Below are 23,955 nucleotides of genomic sequence, written 5' to 3' on the forward strand. Positions count from 1 at the left end.
CCACCCCAGTTTGACTGCCTTTCTATGCTCACATATAGTGTGTATATAGATTCTATTTCTCTCTACACACACAGAGAGAGATATGCTTATAGTATATAATGTATATACATACATGTCATAGCTGAATACATGTATATTCTCATAGAGGGGCTATACTCATGGAGCTAACTTGTATGTTTGCATTTTATGTAATTAATTTAAATGCTAAATTTATCCAAAGAGTTATAAGTAAAATTTGAATTTATAATGTAATAGTACAAACTGTTACAAAGGAATTGTAGCCATATGGAGAATGTTAAGCTCTGATAATACTTTCAGGGAGTGGATAACTTCTTAACTTGAGTTGTTATTGTATTTAAAATAAATTCAATGTTAAATTACTTGAAAAATGTTTTTTGAAAGTCTTAAAAATCCATGATGATTATATACACAGGTTCTTGAGTTACTTTAGTGATTTGAAGTACTTTTTAAGCAATTTGATGAAAGTACAATTTTCTATGTTCTGTTATCAAAACTTAGGTTATCAAGTGGAGCTATGGAAAGATGTTTTAGAAGACAGAATGAAAGGATGGCCTACTTGGACCACTGTGTTTTTGGATACTAGTGGCACAAATCCATTCTGTAGTAAGTTATTAGTGTATTAAGCAAATGAACAAACTATTAGTTTTTTAATGTTCATTTACACTTTATCCAAAGTCTTCTTTGAATCTATTCAAATCTCATCACGTACTTGCAAGAAACTTTTAAAATTTGTTTGAGTAGTTAGACAAATTTGATTTAAGACTTGATTATTTCGAGACTTGAGTAATATTTTCCCAAAGACATAATCAAAGCTTCCCTCCCCCCAGATTTACATGATTATGTTTTGGAAGCTAGTATTTGTTGGATATTTGGAAGGCAAATATTTTCTCACCTCCTATAACTTTTATTTCTTTTTATGAAGAGTTTTGCAGAACAAAAATGTTTAGTTTAGATTAAAAATAACTGATCCTTCTTTAAAATCAGTTTATTGAAATACGGTATACATACCAAGAAATGTCCGTAAGTTGGCTCTTCACTTTGATACCTGTTTTCTTTGGAGTGCAGAATCTTCTCTGCTGGAAGCAGTTTGTCAATTTTGGCTTTGATTGCCTGTGCTTCTGGGGTCTTTTCTAACAAGTCTTTTGCCTCTGCCAAAGTCTTGAGAGTTTCCCAATGTTCTCCTCTAGTAATTTAATGTATCAGGTCATAGATTTGGATTCTTGGTCCATTGTGAGTTGATTTTCATATAGGGTGTGAGGTAAAGGTTTTGTTTCAACTTCTACATGTAGAAATCCAATTTTTTGAACACCATTTTTTGAAGAGAATTTTCTTTCTCCAGGGAATTATTTTGGCTCATTTGTCAAAAATGGGTATTGATGTGTAGCTTTATTTCTGAGGTTTCCCTCTTATTCCAATAATCTACATGTCTGCTTTTATGCCAGTACTAGTCTGTTTTGATTATAACTGCCCTGTAGTATGTCTTGAAATCTTGTATTGTGGTGCTTTTGGCTTTGTGTTTATTGCGTAAAACTGCTTTGAGTAATCGGGGTCTCTTTGTGTTTCCACATGAATTTTAGAATTGTTCTTTCTAGATTTACAAAGACTGGTCTGATATTTTGATGGTATTTCATGTAATCTATAAATTGCTTAGGGTGTATGGACATTTTTATGATATTAATTCTTCCAATATATGAACATCGAATCTGTTTTGCATTTTTTGTGTCTTTTTCTATTTCTTTCCTTAATGTTTTGTAATTTTCATTGTGGAGATCATTCACATCCTTGGGTAAATTTATTCTAAGGTATTTACATTCTTTTTTCACTATTGTGAATATGACAGTTTATATATGTTCTTTTTAGCCAGAGCATTTTTGGTACATAAAATGTTATTGATATTGTTATTATTTTATTGATTGCATGTTGATGTTATATCCTTTAATTTGCTGAGTTCTCTTTGAGTGTCAATAGTCTCACAGAGGAGAATTTTGTTTCCCCCTTTTAAAGGCCTATGTCATCTGCAAACAGGTATTATTTGACTTTCTCCTTTGCAATTTGTATTCATTTGATTTATTTATTTATTTATTTTTGCCTAAAGGCTTTGGCTAAAACTTACAGAATTATATTGGATAATAATTACAGACTGGGCATCCTTGTATGATTTTTCTTAGTGGAAATGTTTCCAGTGTTTCCCTGTTCAATCTGATGCTAGTTCTGGGTTGTCATATATTGCCTTAATTGTGTTGAGGTATGTTCTTTCTATTAGGAGTTCTATATGCTTCTTGTACATGGACATCACTTTCTTTCTCTAAATTAGGGAAGTTTTCTGTAATTATTTCACTAAAAAGTCTTTCTAATCCATTCTTTCTTTCCACACTTCACGAACTTCTAAGACCCGTATGTTGGATTATTTGATAATATCCTATAGATTTCCAACAGTGTTTTTTAGTTTTATAATTTCTTCTTGTTTTTGGTCTGACTATAAAATTTCCAGAGATTTGTCTTCTAACTCGGATATTCTTTCTTCTGCCTCACTGAGTCTGTTGTAAAGGCTTTCTGCCTCATTTTTTAACTTGATCTATTTTGTAATTTCTAATATTTCATTTTGATTTCTTTTTAAAATCTCGATTTCATGGGAAAATTTTCATTCATATCATGTATGGATTACTTTAATTCATGGATTTGCCTCTGATTACTTCTAAGTAAGCTGATGATCAATTTTTTGAATTCCATTTCTGCATTTCTGGCATTTCTTCTATCTTCATTTTTTTTTTTTTTTTTGTGACAGGCAGAGTGGACAGTGAGAGAGAGACAGAGAGAAAGGTCTTCCTTTTGCCATTGGTTCACCCTCCAATGGCCGCCGTGGCGGGTGCATGCCCTGATCCGAAGGCAGGAGCCAGGTGCTTCTCCTGGTCTCCCATGGGGTGCAGGGCCCAAGCACTTGGGCCATCCTCCACTGCACTCCCGGGCCACAGCAGAGAGCTGGCCTGGAAGAGGGGCAAGCGGGACAGAATCCGGCGCCCCAACCGGGACTAGAACCCGGTGTTCCGGCACCACAAGGCGGAGGATTAGCCTATTGAGCCGCGGTGCCGGGTCTTCTCTCTTCATCTTCACATTTCAGTATTGAAGTGCTGTTGTGTTCTTTTGGGTGCATGATCCTGTTGTCTTCCTTATTCTTGTTTCTTGAATTGCTGCATTTATTTTTAGACATTTGTGGAGATACTTGTGTTTTTTGTTTGTTTGTTTTTTTGTTTTCCCTGTGATGCTTTTATCTTTGGGCTATGCCTCTGTGGCTTAGTGAATACCCAGAGGCATGTGCTGGATGTGACCAGGGAGTTCTGTTCATTGCTCCAGGGTGAAATTATTTATTTGCCATACAGAGTAACAGAGAGAGGAAGAGACAGAAAAAAACCTTCCATCTGGTGGTTCAGCACAAAAATGGCTTAGGCTGACCCAAGCAAAAGCCAGGAGCCTGGAACTTCATCCAGGTCTCACATGGTGCAAGGGTCAAGTACTTAGGGCATCCTCTGCTGCTTTCCCAGGTGCATTAGCAAGGTGCTGGATCAGAAGTGGAGCAGCAGGACTCGATTCACTGCGCATATGGTATGGCAGTGTTGCTGGCAGTGGCTTAACCCACTGAATGACAATGCTGGCCCCAATTTTAAAATGTTTGTTTATTTTCATCTACTTGAAAGGCAGAGAGAGAGAGAGGGAGATATCTTCCATCTGCTGCTTCATTACCCAAATGGCTGCTATACAGAGGACTAGGCAAGGCAGAAGCCAGGCTCTTGGAACTCCTCCTAGGGATGGCAGCGGTCCTCTGCTGTCTCCCAGAATGAATTAGCAGGAAGCTGGATCTGGAGCAGAATAGCCAGGGTTCAAACCAATATTCCCATATGTGATATAGATGTCCCAAGTGGGACAACCAACTGTGCCACAATACCCACTTCATGTTTTACTTCTTAAAATGCTTACATATTCATTTTTATTTGAAAGAGCAACAGCTAAAGATGGAGTGATCTTCCATCTGCTGATTTACTCTCAGGGCTGGGTCAGGCCAAAGCCATGTGTAGCAGATTCAGTACTCGAGCCATCTGATTGATAGTACTTGTATATGTAATGTAAACCTAGATATTATATATACACAGGTATATAAATATATATATGTGTGTGTATGTGTCTGTCTGTGTATTTGTATACGTAGCAAAACAAAACCAAGTTTGAAAACTAATGTGAACTGAATTTTCTATTTTTGTTTCGTAGCCTATTATTTTGTTCTTAGTATAATTGTTCTGGATAAGACTATGAATGATGGCATTATTTCACTTAAATTATTAAACCATCTTGGAGTGGCTGAAGAGCCAAAACTTTATGAGTAAGTAAAATTTAGTATGTTTTCTTTTATAAATTGAATATTTAATTTATTTAGCATATAGTTCAGCATATAATCCACATAACGTAGATTTTATATGCAGAAAATATAGAAATGTTAAATATTAAAAGGATTTAGTGTGCTTAATTGAATTATTTTATTCTAAAGAGACACGTACAGAGTAGGAAAGGGATTAAATAACTTGTTTATGCTATGCAACTAGTCACTACAAAAGTGAGATCAGTTGAAAAGGAAAGCATTTTTTTCTCTTTGTCATCTCACTCTCAATCCAGTATTATTTCTACCACCCTTGTTTGCTGCTTCTCTTAAATTTCAGGATCATTGTATTCACAGTGGTGTGAAAATATGTCTACCAACTTCTGTTAATAACAGGACGATAAATCTTGGTGTTTCAGAATCACTCTGAGCCACAAAGCTTCCAAATAATTGGGGAGGGTTTTGATTTTTTCTCAATATTCCATGTAACTGTTTACATATATATATATATATATATGTTATGGATGTATGCATTAAAAATTTAAATGTATATATTTAGAGTAAGAGATACAGACATAGTAGAGAGAGAGAGAGATACAGAGAGAGAAAGAGAGAGAGTTTGATTCTCTGGTATATTCACCAAATGAACACAATAGTTGGAGCTAGGCTGGAGCTGGAGACATGAGCTCAATCCAGGTCTCCTATATGAGTGGTAGAGACCTAACTACTCTAGCATCTTTGCCACCCCTCAGTAACTACATTAGCAAGAAGCTAAAATCAAGAACTAGAACTCAGAAGTGAGCACAGGCACTCTGGTGTGGGATGTGAGCATCTTAGATGGTATCTTCAACCACTAGGCTAATATCTTGTCCCTGTATATGTATTTTTAATGTCATCCAGGTATCTGAAAAATGTCCTTTTTTTTTTCATCATTATATCTTTTTTTTAAACTTTTATTTAATGAATATAAATTTCCAAAGTACGACTTATGGATTACAATGGCTTCCCCCCCATACTGTCCTTCCCACCCACAACCCTCCCCTTTCCCACTCCCTCTCCCCTTCCATTCACATCAAGATTCATTTTCGATTATCTTAATATACAGAAGATCAGCTTAGTATACATTAAGTATGGATTTCAACAGTTTGCTCCCACACAGAAACATAAAGTGAAAAATAATAGATGATTTTTTTTTAAATGATGATGAAATCAGAGCAGACCTATTGTCATGTTTAATCCCAGTGAGAGTCAAGTTGGGAATTGATAATTTTTTTTTTTTTTTACAGAGGATCAGTTTAGTATGCATTAAGTAAGGATTTCAACAGTTTGCACCCCCATAGAAACACAAAGTGAAATATATTGCTTGAGTACTCGTTATAGCTTTAAATCTCAATGCACAGCACATTAAGGATAGAGATCCTACATGAGGAGTAAGTGCACAGTGACTCCTGTTGTTGACTTTACCAATTGACACTCCTGTCTATGGCATCAGTAATCTCCCTATGCTCCAGTCATGAGTTTCCAAGGCTATGGAAGCCCTCTGAGTTCTCCGACTCTTATCTTGTTTAGACAAGGTCATAGTCAAAGTGGAGGTTCTCTCCTCCCTTCAGAGAAAGGTACCTCCTTCTTTGAAGACCTGTTCTTTCCACTGGGATCTCACTCGCAGAGATCTTTTGCCAGAGTGTCTTGGCTTTCCATGCCTGAAATACTCTCATGAGCTTTTCAGCCAGCTCCAAATGCCTTTAGGGCTGATTCTGAGGCCAGAGTGCTATTTAGGACATCTGCCATTCTATGAGTCTGCTGAGTATCTCACTTCCCATGTTGGATCACTCTCCCCTTTATTTACTCCATCGGTTAGTGTTAGCAGGTACTAGACTTGTCTATGTGCTCCCTTTGACTCCCAGTCCCTCCACCATGACCAACTGTGAACTGAAACTGATCACCTGGAACAGTGAGATGGCATTGGTACATGCCACCTCGATGAGATTGAATTGGAATCCCCTGGTATGCTTCCAACTCCACCACTTGGGGCAAGTCAGCCTGAGCATGTCCCAAATTATACATCTCTTCCCTCTCCCATTCCCACTCCCATGTTCAACAGGGATCACATTTCAGTTAATTTTCAACACTTAAGAATAACTGTGCACCAATTACAGAACTAAACCAGTCATATTAAGTAGAACAGATAAAAAAACTACTAAGAGGGATATTTGAAAGTCAAAGTTACACACAGAAAGAGGGAGATGCGGAAAGAGAGAGAGAGAGAGAGAGAGGTCTTCCATCTGTTGTTTCACTCCCCAGTTGGCTGCAACAGTCAGAGCTGCATCAATCAGAAGCCAGGAGCTTCTTCCGGGTCTCCCATGCAGGTACAGGGGCCCAAGGACTTGGGCTATCCTCCACTCCTTTCCCGGGCCATAGCAGAGAGCTGGATTGGAAGTGGAGCAGCCAGAACTCGAACTGGCACCCACACTGTAGGTGGCGGCTTTACCCACTATGCCACAGCACCGGCCCATGAAAAATGTTCTTAGCTTGACTATATTGAATATATATTTTGTGTTGTATAAATTCTAAAACTAGGAAATGAATTTCCTTTTAAATGAAAAATGATATAAAGGTATATGTTACTAAAATCATGATTACCGTTCTGCTGTGTTAGATTTCTGGCTCACTAGTACCTTGAAGAGAAGATGAATGGACAACAGTTCAATTTAAGTATTGACTTGTGAATGACATTGGAATTTCAGGAGGCACAGTTGATGTCATCACATTCACCCCAGTCACATTTAAGCTGTTCCAGTACCTGGATTGACTAGTTAACTAAATCTAATATGTGCTGGACACACACATGCTGAGTACACAGTGACATGCAAACTTATTCAACCATTATATGTGAGCCAGTTTAAAATGTCCCTGCCTGCTTATTTATTTGCATGCTAGTATCCCAAACAGTTGTAGTGATACATTTACTGTTAGAGTATTATTAATGAAAATAATTATTAATATATTATTAAGGAAACAACATGAAAATATAAAATCAATTGCTAATAATACATGCAGTTTTTTTCCAGAAAAAAAACTTTCAAAGTCTGGAGTGTACAGAGAAAATAATTTTAAAAAGTGTAAGATGATAAAACATACTGATAATCTCTGTTACTCAAACAAAAATAAGACCATTTCTTCATGAAATGTCACCTTTAGAAACAATATCCTGTGTTAACAATCAGGCTCAATTGTTTTTACATTTTTTAGATAAACATTTTAATATTAGATTATGTAAGCTTAATTTTCTTGAAGTTCATAAAGGTATTGCACATAAAATTTAATAGCTGGATAGAATTGGTAGTGAGAGAGAAGCAATTATTTTTGTTTTTTCTCTTTTTTTTTTTAAAGATTTATTTTTATTTGAAAGGGAGAGTGACTGGGGGAGGGAGGGAGAGAAAGCCTGAGGAAGAGAGAGAGACAGAAAGAGTGAGGAAGAGAGAGAGAGAAAAGAGAGAGAAAGAGCGTCTTTTTCTACTGGTTCATTCCCCAAATGGTAACAATTAAAGAAACCAAACCAGAACTCCAATGCAAGTTTTTCACTTTCATCAAGCCCCCTCCCCCGTTTTAAATTAGGAGAAATTTTAATCCCTTTTCACCTAATTTTGAACGCTATTGAATGTATTATAGTAGTAAATAATAATGTTATTCCTGATAGTTCATGACTGAATTGCTTGAAATTTTTGCATATCTATATATTAATACATACGTAGTTTATTTTTTATTCTTGTTAGAAACATACTTTGTTAGCCTTGAATAATTCATTAATCTAACAAGTTATACATCACAAAATTTATTTGATATTTTACAAAACAATGGGGACCTAAACTGAAATAGGTAGGGTTATTATATTCAAGGTCACAGAATACTGGAGGAGGCTAATGCATAGCCACAACCTTAAGGAATGAGTTCTATAATAGAAGACCACTTAACAGGCCACCAGAATCTGGAGGGGAAACAAGGCAGCATTTGAAGGGAAGGTAAGATGGTCAGGAAACAAGTTACTTTCAAAGGCATGGAGATCAGAAAATACTCCCATTGAGGAATGGAGTCCTGACTGCAGGTCCTAGAGGAAGTGTCTCGGTTGTTCAGCAGGCAAGGAAACCATGGGTCTTTATTTACTTGACAAACATTATTCATTAAATAAAAGTTAAAAAAAAAACAAAAAAATGTTTTACCAATCTCATTTTTTATTTGTATGAAAGAGAAACAGATACACATTTGGGGATAGACACACATTAGAGAGTTTGCAGGAGAGCTGGAAAATTGAACATGGTTTCAAAGGAGGGTCAGCATATTTCATTGGTAAAGTCAGTAGGAATTTATGATAGATTGGATATGGCAGCTGAAAGAGAGGATGGTATAAAAGATGGCCAGGCTGAAGCTATTAGTCCAGAACTCAATCCAGGTCTCCCATGTGAGTGGCAGGTACCTAACTACTTAGGCTATCACTGTGGCCTCCCAAAATTAGCGGGGAGTTGGAGTCAGGAGTGGACCTGGGATTCGAGCTCTATAGGAGATGTGGTCATGAGTAGCTTGTTATGTATTGCATCAAAGAGCTGTCCCTCAGACAAATTCCAATGAGTATTTCTAGTGAACCAGGAGCTGTGCTGAGAGCTGGTGTAACTGTGATGAACAAACAGACTTGCCTTTACCCTCATTAGGATTACAGGATAAAGACAGGCATAGATTAATTAATTAGTTAACAAAAATTGCATAAATAAAATCCATCCATCAAAAATGTCTTAATACAAATTATAGTTTTTATGGAAACTTCATATAGGAGATACACTGACAAATGTATCTATAGGCATATTACTTGAGACTGAAATGATGAACAAAACTAATTTTCCTGCTGAATTCCAGGCAAAAAAACCCAGTGAACATCCAGAACCTGAAGCAGGAAGGAGCATGACACACCAAGCGTTGAAGGAAGCTAAGTAGCTCAGTCTGGAAGCAGCAATAGCAAATTGTAGCTGCAAGACATAGAAAGCACCTAGACATTGAAGGAATAAGAACTCTCAGACCATATTCCAGCATCTACATTTTATTCACTGGGCAACTGAAAGCCACTGAAGTATTTTATTTTGGGCAATCTGGCTGAGATGAATATTGTTTGATTTTGGAAAAGCATTTTGATCCCAATGGATTGGAGAGGGAAAAGACAGGATGCTGTGGTAAGAACGGAGACAAGAGACAGCATGTCCCACATTAGAGAGTTTGCAGGAGAGCTGGAAAATTGAACATGGTTTCAAAGGAGGGTCAGCATATTTCATTGGTAAAGCCAGTAGGAATTTATGATAGATTGGACTTGGCAGCTGAAAGAAAGGACGGTATAAAGGATGAATCCCTGTTGTTTGACTTGACCAATAAAATGCCATTTAATACCTTGAGACAATTTTAAGTTTTCATTTTGTGGGTTTTTTTTTTTTTGCTTATTATTATTTTTTAATGACAGGAAAGTTTGAGGGTTGATGAGTTATTTAGATTTGAGCCTGCTAAGCTTTAGGCACCTTGAGATATCTAATGGACATGGTGAGTGATGGTGGATGTATATATCTGGAACTCATTGCACAGGCCTCCGCTGGAGGTAGAGATTTGGTGGCCATGAGTTTGAAAGCTTGGTTTGGTTTTGATTTTTTGGGGAAAGAGAACATGTTCTCATCTGGAATGTTGACCTTGAAATAGACCTGAGAAATCTAGATAAGCTCTTAGAAGGGGATTTGAGATATGCCCAAGGACACTACCTTCTGTGAAAGAGAAGGGGGTAACCCTGCCCATGACGGAGCAGAGATAGACTCAGAGAAATGATGATGCCATTTTTGGGTTGAGCTGCTGTGAGGAACCAAAAGGAGACAGCAGGGACAGAGAGGTGGTGGCAGGGAGTGCCAGGGCCAGCAGGTCTCTTCTGCTGTTCCGTATGTGCTTGTTACCTTTGCTCAGGCAAGTCCTGGTTGCCTCCGAGGAGGAACTTTTAACAGTTTTAAAAATCAATTTCCTTCTTTCTGTCTGTCGTCTCCTCTCTCCTCCTCTTTCTGCTCCATTACCATCTCCCTCCTTCCCTTCCCCCTTCTCCTGTGCCTTCTCCTCCTCCCTCACCTTTGCCCTAAGTTTTAGCTAGTGAGAGAAAGTAGTAGCAGAGTAGATGGAGCTCCTTTAGGAGTCAGACATCCCCACATTGAAGTAAAAGACTACAAGGACCCACGTTGCTGACTCAGTGGTGAGGAATGAGCAGAGCAGTGAAGAGTGCCACGGCGCTGTGTTTCTATATTAGCCGTCCGTCTATTAGTGTGTGACTGGGAGAGGCGCTAACGGATGCTCTGACGCTCCTCTGTCAAATGGTGTTACTCGTGGTACCTCAGAAAAGGAATTGTGAGACAGTTCAATATGCTCAAGAACATGAAGCTTCATTACAATTCTGTGTACACTGTATACGCCCTGGAAATACTTACTAAATACTACCTATATTTTTTATTTTGGAATCTCAGGCTTTTATAAATTACTACTATAATTAAAAATGTTTGCTAAAGAGGCACAGAGAAAATAGGAGTGATCATTTGAGTATTATAGTCTTTTTGAGGAAAAATGAGTTGTTGAACATTAGTAAAACAGAAATATAATTTACCTAATTTCAGAGAAATATACAATCTGAGTACGTATTCTTAATAGACAAGATTTCTCCCTTTTCCCAGAAAGCATTCTCAAAATGCTTCTATATGGGAATATATGCATTATGATCATTATAATTCTTATTTTATTCTGTTATTATTTATAATCTGAATTGTTTTAATAAATACCTTAACAAATATTTTGTTTGGCCATTTCCTCTCTTAGATTGTCCTAGGTATCCCATCTCCTTAAGATTACACTGATTTTATGATTAAATTATTTCAAGTATAACTGTCTAAATATATCAAACTTTCTGTTTAGGAAGAACAGACCATTTTATAAATTTCAAGAAGTCAAGATTCTTGTTCAATTTTTCAGAGACATTGTAAATATTTCAAGCATTGTTTTGACATATTTCCAGAGTTCAAATCTGCAATGTTCCACATGCAAATACAAGATTCACAGTCTCATGTTAAAATCACTTACATATCCAGAAAGGTAAGAAAATGAAATTTTAATTTCAACATATTATCTTTAAAACTCAAAAATATTGGTTTGTTATGTTATTGCTTAATTGCTTAAGAATTCATGCATTAAAATATTTGTTTTTTTGTATTTCAAGCTATTTTAACATGAATATTAGAATATCAGAAAGAATAAAAAGCATTTTTAAATTTTTGGCTTACATGAATTTTATTTTCAAATCACATTATCCAAACAAAGAAAAAATATATAATTATTTACAAAGAAGTAAAAAAGATGAAGCTATTAAGACAATTATCTGCCTTGGAAACTTATCAATAATTTGTTATATATATATGTAAATATGCATATGCAAATGTATACATGCATAGATTCCTCAAAAATTCATGGAAAGCATATTATGAAAAGCTATGAATTTCAATTTTTTGCACCGAGATAAACTTATATTTTAATTCCATCTTTCTACAAATGTTTTCAGGTACCCTTACACATTCACGGAATGGTTGAAAATCTTTTTATACAGTCCTTTAGTTGAGACCCAATGGCTGAAAATCCTGTAGTGAAACATATGGTCATAGAAGATAAAAGTCATTGTGACTTCCAAAAACATGTTTTTTCAACTTCACTACTCGTTAGTTAGAGAGAGGAAAATGTTCATTTTCATGTGCTTTATCTAAGATTCTACAGATTTCTAGAGATTCAACCCCAAGAATATACTGACAAGACTGAGGATCTTGGATATAAACTATAACAGCATGAAAAGCAGCTGACTCTACATTAGTTTTATGGTTGCCTGTCGACTGGTCAATTAAAACACAAATGTCTCCATTCAATAATAATGTGACCCTACCCGTGTGACATTTTTCTTGAAGATAATAGACTATCAGTGTTTTTCTTAGTCCATTTAATATGCCCTTCTTGATTCAGTGTTCTCACAATGAAATAGGTTTCCCACTATCTTCGTTCTGTTCATTTAAGTATACATGTTTGACATAGGACAACTTGTAATGCCATCAACAAAACACTTGGAAAATCCCAAGAACACTAAGAACTCTTCTACAAATTGGTATGCTGTGGGATATGTGAGTTGCTCTAACATCCAACTCCAGCTAAAACTCAACTGAGATGGATTTGTCCATGGCCAGCAATCTCTCATTAGTTGACTATGATGCTTTCTCTTTATGTTCCTGTGTTAATGTATTTGACTTATCAGCTGAATAAGAAAATATGGAGAGTAAAAATGAACATAATAAATGAAAATAACCTATGTTTATATTAACTCTATATTCACAAGGAGGAAAGGTGACAATTCTTTGAAATGTAAGATATTTCATCGTAACTTTCAGTATTAGAAAATTTAGGTAGTCCAAAGTAATAAGTAGGATGCCATTATAATGGCAACAAACTGGGAGTAATTTTATTGTTCTTTGCCTTTGATTGAAACACTTACAAAAATCCCCTAGGATGTTTTCAGAAGAAAAATTAGTGTCATCATTTCCTGTGAAAGTATATGAGGAGGAGAGGTCATGCCTTAATGGTCTACAAATGTAAAATTTTTGATCACCAACTGATTTATTAAAAGCTTCCACTAACCATAACCATAGAATAGAAATACATTTGTAGTCCTCCAAAACTGAACTCTAAAGAAGGCAGAGTTGATGCATTATCACATCCCCTAGGCTTCTTCATTAATATGAAGAGTTTTCAAGAAGTTCATGGAAATTGTGTATTTTTATCTTTTAGTCATTTAATGTTTTCATTTTATATATTAATTTACTTTTCCACAAAATGTTTTTTAAAAGATTTTATTTATTTATTTGACAGGTAGAGTTATAGACAGTGAGAGAGAGAGACAGAGAAAGGTCTTCCTTCCGTTGGTTCACTTCCCAAATGGCTGCAATGGCCAGCGCTGTGTTGATCTGAAGCCAGGAGCCAGGTGCTTCTTCCTGGTCTCCCATGTGGGTACAGGGGCCCAAGCACTTGGTCCATCCTCCACTGCTATCCTAAGGCCACAGCAAAGAGCTGGACTGGAAGAGGAGCAACCGGGACTAGAACCGGTGCCCATATGGAATGCCGGCGCCGCAGGTGGAGGATTAACCTAGTGTGCCATGTCGCCGGTCCCCCTTTCCACAAACTTTTTGAAACCCCTCATAGACTGATATGCCTCACATAAGAACAAGCATTTCAGAGATAATTATAAATGTGCTTTCTGGTATCATTAGAGTTTTTACTGAGCAAAAAAGATTATATCTAGTAATTTTTAGGAAGAATATTTTATTATAATATTAAGGGACAAGGTGTTTTAATTCACATTCTAGTCCTAGAAGTATTTGTTTTAAATTAATAATTTCTCTGTAATCATATTATTAGGGTACAGGAACAAGACAAAGAGGAAAAAGATCAGGAACTCAGCAGACAGAGCTGGTTTATTCGGAGACAAACATGAGAGGGACACACTGCCGTGGAGGGTAGAGCACATGGCAGAGAGAGCCCTGTTCTCTTACAGAGTAGGGTTTGTGTAGTTAAAGTGCTTGGGGTCCTGCATCCAGGTGGCGGAACCAGTTGGAATTTCATGTTCCTGGCTTTGACCTGGCTCAGTGCTGGCCTTTGCAGCCATTTGGGAAGTGAACCAGAATATGGAAGACATCTCTCTGTCTCTCTCTCTCTAATTCATCCTTTCAAACAAAAACAAAATAAAATCTTAAAATAATAGAAATAAAAATGATTTGGGCACCCAAGCAGTATTCCTGGGAATTGTTTGTATTAGTGAATTGCTTTCCAGATGAATCGTAATGGATGCACTTACTGTCTACTACATTCCAAGTGCTTTTATTGTGCTTGTGACTATACTGTAAAATACTTTCTTCATTTTGTTTGTTAGGAAACAAACCCAGAAATGATAGATAATATATCTAAGGTTTGTCAGCTAAGATATGCATTAATAATTATTTGAAACCAAAACTTTCTTGGGGTTTTTAAATAGTTGTTGGTTTCTTTTGCTTTTAATCACTATTATTTTTACAGTAACAAACCTTTTTTCATTGATTGGTATAGTAATTATCATTGCAGAACATTAGGAAAAATTAATTTATATATAATTCTACCACTAAGAGATAACTATTATATTTTGCCATATTACTTATAAGTACATATGTAGCAGTGGGATCATGGATTTAATTATTTACATTGTGTTAGAAATGGGATCTTATAAGAACTTTTGGTCCTTTTTCATATAAATAACATTTGGATCTGTGCTGGACCATAAACTGCGTTCTAAGCTTTTTTTTTTCTAAGTTAAAGTTTCCATGGCAGTCCATCTTTTGTGAAATGTTTGACTTTATTTTCCTTTCACTGTTGTGTCCTTTCATCTCGAAGTCTGGTCACCTTAAACAGTGAATATCTCTCCATAGGTAATTATGTGGATTTTAAACAATTTCCTTGTTATATAGTTGTAGAAGGGACGTCAAAGAGGAGGAGCAATTGCAGGTCCTCCGCCATCTCATGATGTTCACACCCTGATACACAATGTTGGTGAACCCGCAGTCACCGCTCTTCATGTGTGTTCCTTTTAAAGTCATTTATTGTAGCGGGTTGGGGGAGGGAAAAGGTAAACACGTGTGTCCACTCTTACATTTGTCTCACACTCTTATTCATGTGTTGCACAGACAAATGCTGCTTACAACTCATTCGTAAGTTAAGTAGGAAATAGAGTGAGGTTACTGGGATTTACTCCAGAGCAAAAAGTATTACATAATTTTAATTTTTATGTGAACTATAAACAATGGCTACAGTATTACTGAGTTTGTGAAATTTGGATGTAATTAACTCTGCTTGGAAGAAAAAAATACTAAAATACATTTGTGTGTTTAGCACGTCTAAACATTCCATCCTGGCTGGGGATACTAACAGATGTTGGCTAAATGTATGCTTTATGTTTAATTTTCTAGATAATTGGCCTAACAATCTAGTTGCTTTTCCTGTTTTGATCTGTCCTTACACATGTATATTAATGAGAATTAGCACTGCTAAATTATTGGGATGTGAGTTAGAAAAATTCGACACCTTGTGGTACAAAGTCATATAACCACTACCACAAACAGGATTTGGATCAATTTCATCAGTCACAAAACTCTTTGGTGCTACTTCTTGGGTTTTAACCCCACTACCCACCTCCATCTGATAGGGACCATTATGTCTGTTTTATCTTTTCCAAATATTATATATGTAAATGGAGTTACATAGCATGTGGCTTCTTAAGTATGGCTGCTTTCATTGAGCCATATATATTTAAAATTCATCTGTGTTGTTCAGTGGAATGTTATGAATGAATAGTATTCCATTGTATGAATATAGTTTGTTTATCCATTCATCAGTTAGAGATCATATTTTGTTTGCAATTTTTGTTGTCTATGGATGAAGCTGCAATAAATATTTGCATACAAATTTCTATGTGAATGTACATTTTCATTCCTCTTGGTTAGATATGCAGAAGTAGTAGTGCTGGATCATGTGGTGAGTGTGTGTTTAGCTTTATAGGAAATTGTCAGATTGTTTTCCAAAGTGACTATACATCTGCATTTCTATTAGCAATATGTGTGAGTTCATTGTTCTGCATCCAAACTGCACTTTCATGTTTTTGTGTTGTTTGCTAAGTTTTCAGGTTAACTTTTCTGGTGGGTATGTAGAGGTTTTTAATTTGAGTTTTTAACTTGCATTTCTCAAATGACAAATGGTGTTGACAACCTATGCATTTTAAAGTAGGATGTTTACTTATTTTAATTTAATGTGATTATGGATAGGGCCAAGTCAGTCACCTTACTGTCTTTCTGTTTGTTTTCAGTTTCTTCCATCTGTTCTTTGTTCCATTTTTCCTCATTGTTTGCTTTCTTTTGGATAAAGTGAGTAACTTCAGTTCATTCCATTTTAGCTCCTTTGTGGCTGTGTTAGCTATACCTTTTTAAAATTACTTTAGTGGTTTATCTGGAGTTTATATATTCTAATTTTTAATTTATCACAGTGAACTTTACCACTTCATATATATTAGGAGAATCTTAAAGTAGTACATTTCTATTTCTCTGGTCCTAGCTTTTGTGTTACCCTGGCATATGTTTTACATGTACATATGCTAAAAATCCCATAATATGTTGTTCTTTTTGTTTAAACGTTCTATTAAAAATGCAAACAATTAGGAAAATATATATTTATCCAGTTAGTATTTATTATGCTCTTTAAACCCTGCAAGGTTCTTATGTTCACTTGGTACAATTTACCTTCTGACTGAAGAACTTTAACATCTTTTTTGTAGTGTATGTTTTTGAGTGCTGAATTCTTTTAACATCTGTGTGTCTGAAAAAGTGTTTATGTCACCTTCACTTTGAAAGATAATTTTTTCTGAGTAGAGAAATCTGGTTTGGAAAGTTTTTACTTTCAGTACTTTAAAGATGCCACTGTATCACTCTATGACACGACTTATCTGTGGTAAATCTGCTGCTATTCTTTGTTTCTCTGAAAATAAAACATCTTTTTTTTCCTTTATCCGGTTTAAGATTTTCTTTTCATCACTGTTTCTGAGCAATCTGGCGATCCTGCGCCTGTAATTCTCTTTATACTCCTTGTATTCGCACTAGGATCCATGCATGGTAGAAAACAATGCACCAACATTTTTCATGCACTGAAAGTAAAAAATGGTCAGCTTACTTACATGAGCATGAATGGATTCTTGTGTTTGAAGCTTGTTGATCTTCATGAATCTGGGGGTTTATAGATTTCATCAAATTTATTCTAAATTTTCAACTGTTTCTTGAAGTAGATTTTTCTGTGTTTCTTCTCTCTTCCTTTTTGGATTCCAATTTCAAGTTTGTTACACCGCTTGAAGTTAATCCATAGCTCACTGATGCTCTATTAATCTTTTAATTCAGTTTTCTCTCAGCATTACATTTTGGACAGTTTCTGTTGCTGTATCTTGAAGTTCACTATTTTTTTTCCTCCAGCAATTTCTAATTTACTATTAATCTCATGCAATGTATTTTTCCTCCCAGGCAAAATCATTTTAACATCTAATGAATTGGTCTGTATATCTTTCTTGTCTCTACGTGCATTTTTGAACATGTGAAATATGTAATAACTGTTTTAACGCATGTATTTGCTGATTCCAACATCTGTGGTAGTTCTGATTTGGTTTCGATTAGTTCTGGGTTGGTTTCAATTTTTGCCTTAAATGAGTTAATGTTTATACTTCTTTGGAGACCAGTTATATTAGTCAGCTTTTCATCACTGTAACAAAATACTGGAGGCAGGCTAACTATCAAGGAAAGAGTTATATTTTGACCAATGTTTCTAAATGTTCATGTCTAGCACTGGCAGACTCCATTTGATTTGGCCTTTGGTGATGGCATTCTTGATGGAAGAGCACTGAAGTGGCACAAGGCATCAGAAGTCAAGAGACAGGGGACCTGTCTATGTCACTCTTTTATAGTCTCTCTCTCCTTTCAAAGACACTTGGATTCAATTATGGGCTCCATCTGAAAGATCCAATCTAATCAGTTTTCCCAACTAATCACTTGCCTGAGACCTAAACTCTAATGTGAATAATAAGATTAAGTTTCTAGACACTTACTACAATCAGCACATGACTTTGGGGATTAAACTCTGCAAGAGTTTTGGGGTAAGCATCCAAACTATAGCATTAGTAGATTTATATACAAAAAATGAAGAGAATCAATTACCAAAACTATTTGGTAATTTTTTTAAAGATTTATCTATCCATTTGAAAGGCAGAGTTACAGAGAGGCAGAGGCAGAAGTAGAGAGAGAGAGATTCTCCATCCACTGGTCCACTCTCCAAATGGCCACAATGACCTGAGCTGGGCATCCAAAGCCAGGAGACAGGAGCTTCTTCTGGGTGTCCCACATGGGTACAGGGGCCCAAGGACTTGGGCCATCCTCCACTGCTCTCCCAGGTCACGGCAGAGAGTCATATCAGAAGTGGAGCACCCGGACTCAAACTGGCAGCCATATGGAAGTCTGGAATTGGGAACAGCAGCCTCATCTGCTACACTGTATCACTGGCTCCGATAATTCTTGATTACATGCCAGACATTGTGCAATCTATTACACTGGATGCTATATATTTTATATTCTTATGAATATTCTTGAGGTTTATTTTCAAGATACTGCTGTTTATAAGTAAATTGAGGGTAGAAGTCTGACCTGACAGCTAAGATGCCCACATCTTACATTGTAGTGCCTGGATTTGACTCCTGACTCTAGCTTCTGATTCCAGCCTCTTGCTAACGCAGGTGCTGGGAGGTGGCAGTGATGATGCCAGTACTTGGGTGTCTACTACTCACATGGGAGACCGGGATTGAGTTCCAGGTTTAGAAGCTTTGGCAGTCCTAGCTCTGGGTGCTGGCATCTGGGGAAGAAAGCACAAGAGGCGAGCTTGCTGTGTCTGTATGTCTCTCTATGTTTCTGTCTCTGTGTCTCTCTGTCTCTCTGTCTCTCTTTATCTCTGGCTGCCTCTTTTTCTTTGCCTGTTAAATACATTTTAAAAATTTATAAAATGAATAAAGTGTGTTCCTTTCAGGTCCTGCTTTTGTATGAGGCAGGCCTAGAGAAGTGCTCATTCTAGGCTTAATCATCCACATTACTCTGGCAAGACTCTTGTGTCCTGTACCTGGTGGCCTGTGAATCACTGGTTCATCCTGTCTGACAGGTGGGGACAGCCCTGCATGACTGCTTGAACTTTTATCCTGAATAACTTTAAAAAAGAACATTGGATGGGTAGAGGTGATTATGTTACCCAAAAGCCTTAGGGAGTTTTTTGAAATGAGGAAGCACATGTACTTCTTGTATTTGATCTGATTAATGTGGATTAAAATTCTAGGAAAACCTAGACTGTATTTAAATTTTACAGAGACTATGTCACTGGTTATCTTGTGTTATTTTTATTAAAGTTCACATTTTAATTTCATTAACATATGTGTTCATTTCTGTCAACTTGTGTTAAGCAAAGCATTAGATCCACTATTCAGTGTGCTTTTTAAAATTAAAAAAGTAAACCCTTGTTCTTCTTTTTGTAGTAGTTCAAATTATGTATCAAATATTTTCTTCTATTTTATGGTGTTTACACTCTCTATTGCCTAAGAAGAAGAAACTATTAACAACATAGAATAAAAACATCAAAATAGAGTCATAGCCATGGAATTAAATGACTGTTCGCAATGTATAAAGAAAGAAAATAAATTTCTTATATGTTTTGAAGAGACTTAACAGTTACATGAATGTGATCCTGTCTAAACTGTCTTATAATGCATGCAGAGGCTTTATTTAATATGGGATATTTATTTTAAAAATGTATTTATTATATTAAAAATAGATTATAATTCAGTGGTAATACGATTGTGAGATTTATTGTATTATAGTAAAGAAACAAAAATCATAACATTATGAATATGTAAAGAGGGCTAGTACTAAATGAGACAATTTATATATGTATATAAGGCTTATGACACACATCACTTATCTAGACTCCATATAAACATGGTGGACCCAGGAAATTCAGTGCACTGAGGGAGCACTCAATGATAAGGAATGTAGCAGGATAGATAGATAATTAATTAGCATATGCATTTGTTTGGGGGAAAAGTCACCATTCATTCACTTATTTCTTAATGAGAAAAGATGTCTTATTTTTCAATTATGTGTAATTATTCTAAAGATAAGCATACAAATTCTAATATCTAATAATTTAATCAAAAACCGCTTAGGCCAACATCCAAAAAAATCTTATAATATTGAAGTATTATAATTTTTAATTTACTGCTATGATATTAAAATGATAATATCAAGCTGCCTTTATTGTATGAAGTGGAAAATAGTGTAGTATTCTGTAAATGCCTTCATTTTATTACTTTCAAACTTTAGCAGATTCATAAAATTAGTTTATTTAAAAATCAAATGATTCAAACAAAAAGGCTTCTAAATGTTTTACAAATAGATTCAATGGTATTTTTACTGAGGAGACTGGTGGCAAAGCATCTCTTGGGCAAAAACAGTGCATGTCAAATACAGGTGCTCTACCAGCACCTGTGCAGGTAACTTGGATGATTCACTTTGACTAAGTTATTATTATTGATATAGGAAAATCTCTTTTATTCCTGTCATTTTTTTCATTTTACTCTTTTCTTGACATTTTACCAACCTTTTCTTATTTTAGTTGATTACATTTTACATGGTTTTACCTGATTTAGCAAGAAAATAAATAGTTAGACAAAATGCCAACTTCCCCATGGTACTTTACTTCTCGGGAAGCTTAAATAATACACGCGCACTCTTTCCAACAGAAGATTGTAGGCATTATTGTTTCCATTTTAGTAAGTAACTAAAATTCATTGATACACTCATTTTGGCAAAATTTGTTGATGTATTTCTGTGGTGGCTGTCTTAATAGGTTATCCCTCTTAGTATTTATGTTTGTTTGTTCTACTTAATACTTTTGGTTGAATACTGTAATCAATACACAATTCTTCTTAAGTGCTGAAACTTAACTGAAAAGTGATGGCTGTTAAATATAAGAGTGGGAATAAGAGAGGGAAGAGATGTGCAATTCAGGACATGCTCAAGCTGACTTACCTCAAATGGTAGAGTTAGAAACATACCAGGGGATTCCAATTCAATCCCATCAAGGTGGCATGTACCAATGCCATCTCACTAGTCCCAGTGATCAATTTCTGTTCACAATTGATCATAATGATAGGACTAAGAACCAAAGGGATCACATAAACAAGAATAGTGTCTGCAAATACTAGCTGATAGAATAAAAAAGGGAGAGAACGATCCAACATGGGAAGTGAGATAGACAGCAGACCCATAGAATGGCAGATGTCCTAAACAGCACTCTGGCCTCAGAATCAGCCCTTAAGGCATGTGGATCTGGCTGAAAAGCCCATGAGAGTATTTCAGGCATGGAAAGCCAAGACACTCTGGGGAAAAAAAGAAAAAAAAAAAAACCTAAATGAAAGATCTCTGTGAGTGAGATCCCAGTGGAAATAACGGGTCATCAGAGAAGGAGGTACCTTTCTCTGAAGGGAGGAGAGAACTTCCACTTTGACCATGGCCTTGTCTAAATATGATCAGATTCGGTGAACTCAGGGGGCTTCCATAGCCTTGCCAGCTCATGACAAGAGCCTAGGGTGATTACTGATGCCATAAACAAGAGTGTCAATTTGTTAAGTCAACAACAGGAGTCACTGTGCACTTACTCCTCATGTAGGATCTTTGTCCTTAGTGTGCTGTACATTGAGGCTTAATGCTATAACTAGTACTCAAACAGTATTTTTCACTTTATGTTTCTGTGTGGGAGCAAACTGTTGAAATCTTTACTTAATGTATGCTAAAGTGATCTTCTGTATATAAAGATAATTGAAAATGAATCTTGATGTGAATGGAAGGGGAGAGGGAGTGGGAAAGGGGAGGGTTGCGGGAGGGAGGGACGTTATGGGGGGAAGCCATTGTAATCCATAAGCTGTACTTTGGAAATTTATATTCATTAAATAAAAGTTAAAATTTAAAAAAAAAAATAGAGGCAGTGGCCTGACTACTAAGAATTGAGTGCACTTTTCAGGAAATTTAATATTCAACTCTACATCCCATACAATACAAGTTTCCAATGAAACAGCAAATATAGGGGAGGTTGGAACACAGAATTTCTTATTCTATTAAGCAAACAGAGCCAAATGAAATGGAGGGAAATCCAACTCTGTACTTGGAGGGTTATCTGGATATAGGCACAGAAAATTCTGTTAATGTAAAAAGGAAAAGGAAACTTTTCCATTCATTAACAGTTATTTTTCTATGTTCTCTTTCACAGGCCACCAATTTGCAGGTATAATTTTGTACTTACTGAAAGAAAAGAAGTATTTCTGGAGCCAGACACATGTGTAACAAAGAATATATAAAATGCTTTCTTCTATCAAATGGAGCAACTTGACAGTGACTTGAAGAACTTGTAAATGGGAACAGTGCAGTCTTTCTTTCAGAATGCATTGTTCAGTCAGATTAAGATATTTCTGTGCTTTGACTAAATTCTTAAAAATCAAAAATATAGGTAAAACTGCATGGGATAAAGCAGTCTGGAAATATTCTAAAAGTTGTTTACTTCTGTTTACCTTATGTGCTTACTAAGTCCTATGTTTATCATTGAGTGTTTACCTCAACTACTTATTAATAAATAAATATGTCTTCAAAAAGAGAGAAGGCTACTGCTTCAGTATACTGCCCGCACAGTACCATCCTACATCTCTCAGACTGCAATAGTAAAATAAGTGAATGAATTTTTTATTTATACATTTGTTTGGGAGAAATCACTTCAATTAGTGTGAATCTTGTAAATACGAATTTAACTTCTGCTCAGTGATGTACGTGGCATTTTGAGTAATGCTTTGTAAATAAAGGCTCTGTTTCTTTAAGGCACAATAACTAAACAACTGGGGCCGGAGTGCTTAAGGTCAGATCCCAGATCGATTATTCACCAGTGGTGTGATGCTGAGGAAGTTCATCCACCTCCCCAGGTCTCAGTCACCTAAAGAAATGTTGTGAAGCTTGAGTCAATAAAGTGCTTAAAGCAGAGTTTGTCCTCAATGGTGCTAACGTTCTAGATGATGATAGCTGTTCTTGCGTGCATCACTATGTTCCTGGAACATACCCATTCACTGAAAAATTGCAAGAACTCCGGTCTTCATGGGAAGAACCTGAAACAAAGGTTACGTGTTTACACAGGATTGCACAGAGGACCAGAATTGAAACCTAAGAGATTAGAGCCCATGTTCTGAATCACTAGGTTATGTTTCTCCAGATCTCCGTATGAATCATTTGTTAACTAGATTTACTAATGGTCACATTCAAAATAATCATATCTTTGACAATCTTGGAGTTTACCTGTGAAGTCCAGGAATTTCTAGGCTTGAGTTCTGTCTTACTTACATCTGATGCCTCCCACGGTTTGTTTTGTGTGTATTTCTCAAGCAGTCTGTGAGCTACAGCCAGGATCCTGGTTCTTTATTGTCTGCAATATTTGAATTGTAGGACTGGCATAACAGAATACTGCCGACTGGGTGGTTCAGGCTTCGGAATTTTATCTTCTCATCGTTCTGGAGGATACAAGTCAAGATCCAGCTATTGGCAGGTTTCATTTCTTATGAAGCCCCTTCTCGGCTTGCAGATGGCAGCCTCCTCTTGCCATCTTCACATGCTCCTACCCTTGTGCGTGTGCATCTCTGGAGTCTCATTCTGTATTCAAATTTCTGCTTATTTTAAGGCCATCAATCTGATTGGATGAGGGCCCACTCTTACCACTTATCTTTAAAGGCCCTGTCTCCAATACACATTCTGGCACACCAGGGATGAGGGTTTCAAACTCTGAATTATGAGGGGGGAAAC

General features: G+C 36.2%; 1 protein-coding gene across 8 annotated transcripts in view; it reads left to right on the top strand.

Annotated features, from left to right (window-relative positions):
• LIPI (lipase I) overlaps positions 1-23,132 on the top strand; it is a 62,806-nt gene extending 39,674 nt beyond the window's left edge. For 7 of the 8 annotated variants that reach the window (XM_051859445.3, XM_008267126.5, XM_089330648.1 and 4 more), the window contains 4 exons: positions 520-624; positions 4,282-4,393; positions 11,357-11,533; positions 22,388-23,131. In XM_051859445.3, the coding sequence (XP_051715405.1) occupies positions 520-624; positions 4,282-4,393; positions 11,357-11,533; positions 22,388-22,475 (482 nt within the window). In that variant the 3' untranslated portion in view covers positions 22,476-23,131. Of the gene's footprint in view, positions 1-519; positions 625-4,281; positions 4,394-11,356; positions 11,534-22,387 lie in introns of all 8 variants that reach the window. The other variant, XM_089330649.1, reaches the window with a different exon arrangement.
• Positions 23,133-23,955: the final 823 nt, after the last annotated feature.

This window comes from Oryctolagus cuniculus, chromosome 4 (genome assembly GCF_051225735.1).
Source record: "Oryctolagus cuniculus isolate XC-2025 breed Fujian yellow rabbit chromosome 4, ASM5122573v1, whole genome shotgun sequence".
NCBI classification, from domain to species: Eukaryota; Metazoa; Chordata; class Mammalia; order Lagomorpha; family Leporidae; genus Oryctolagus; species Oryctolagus cuniculus.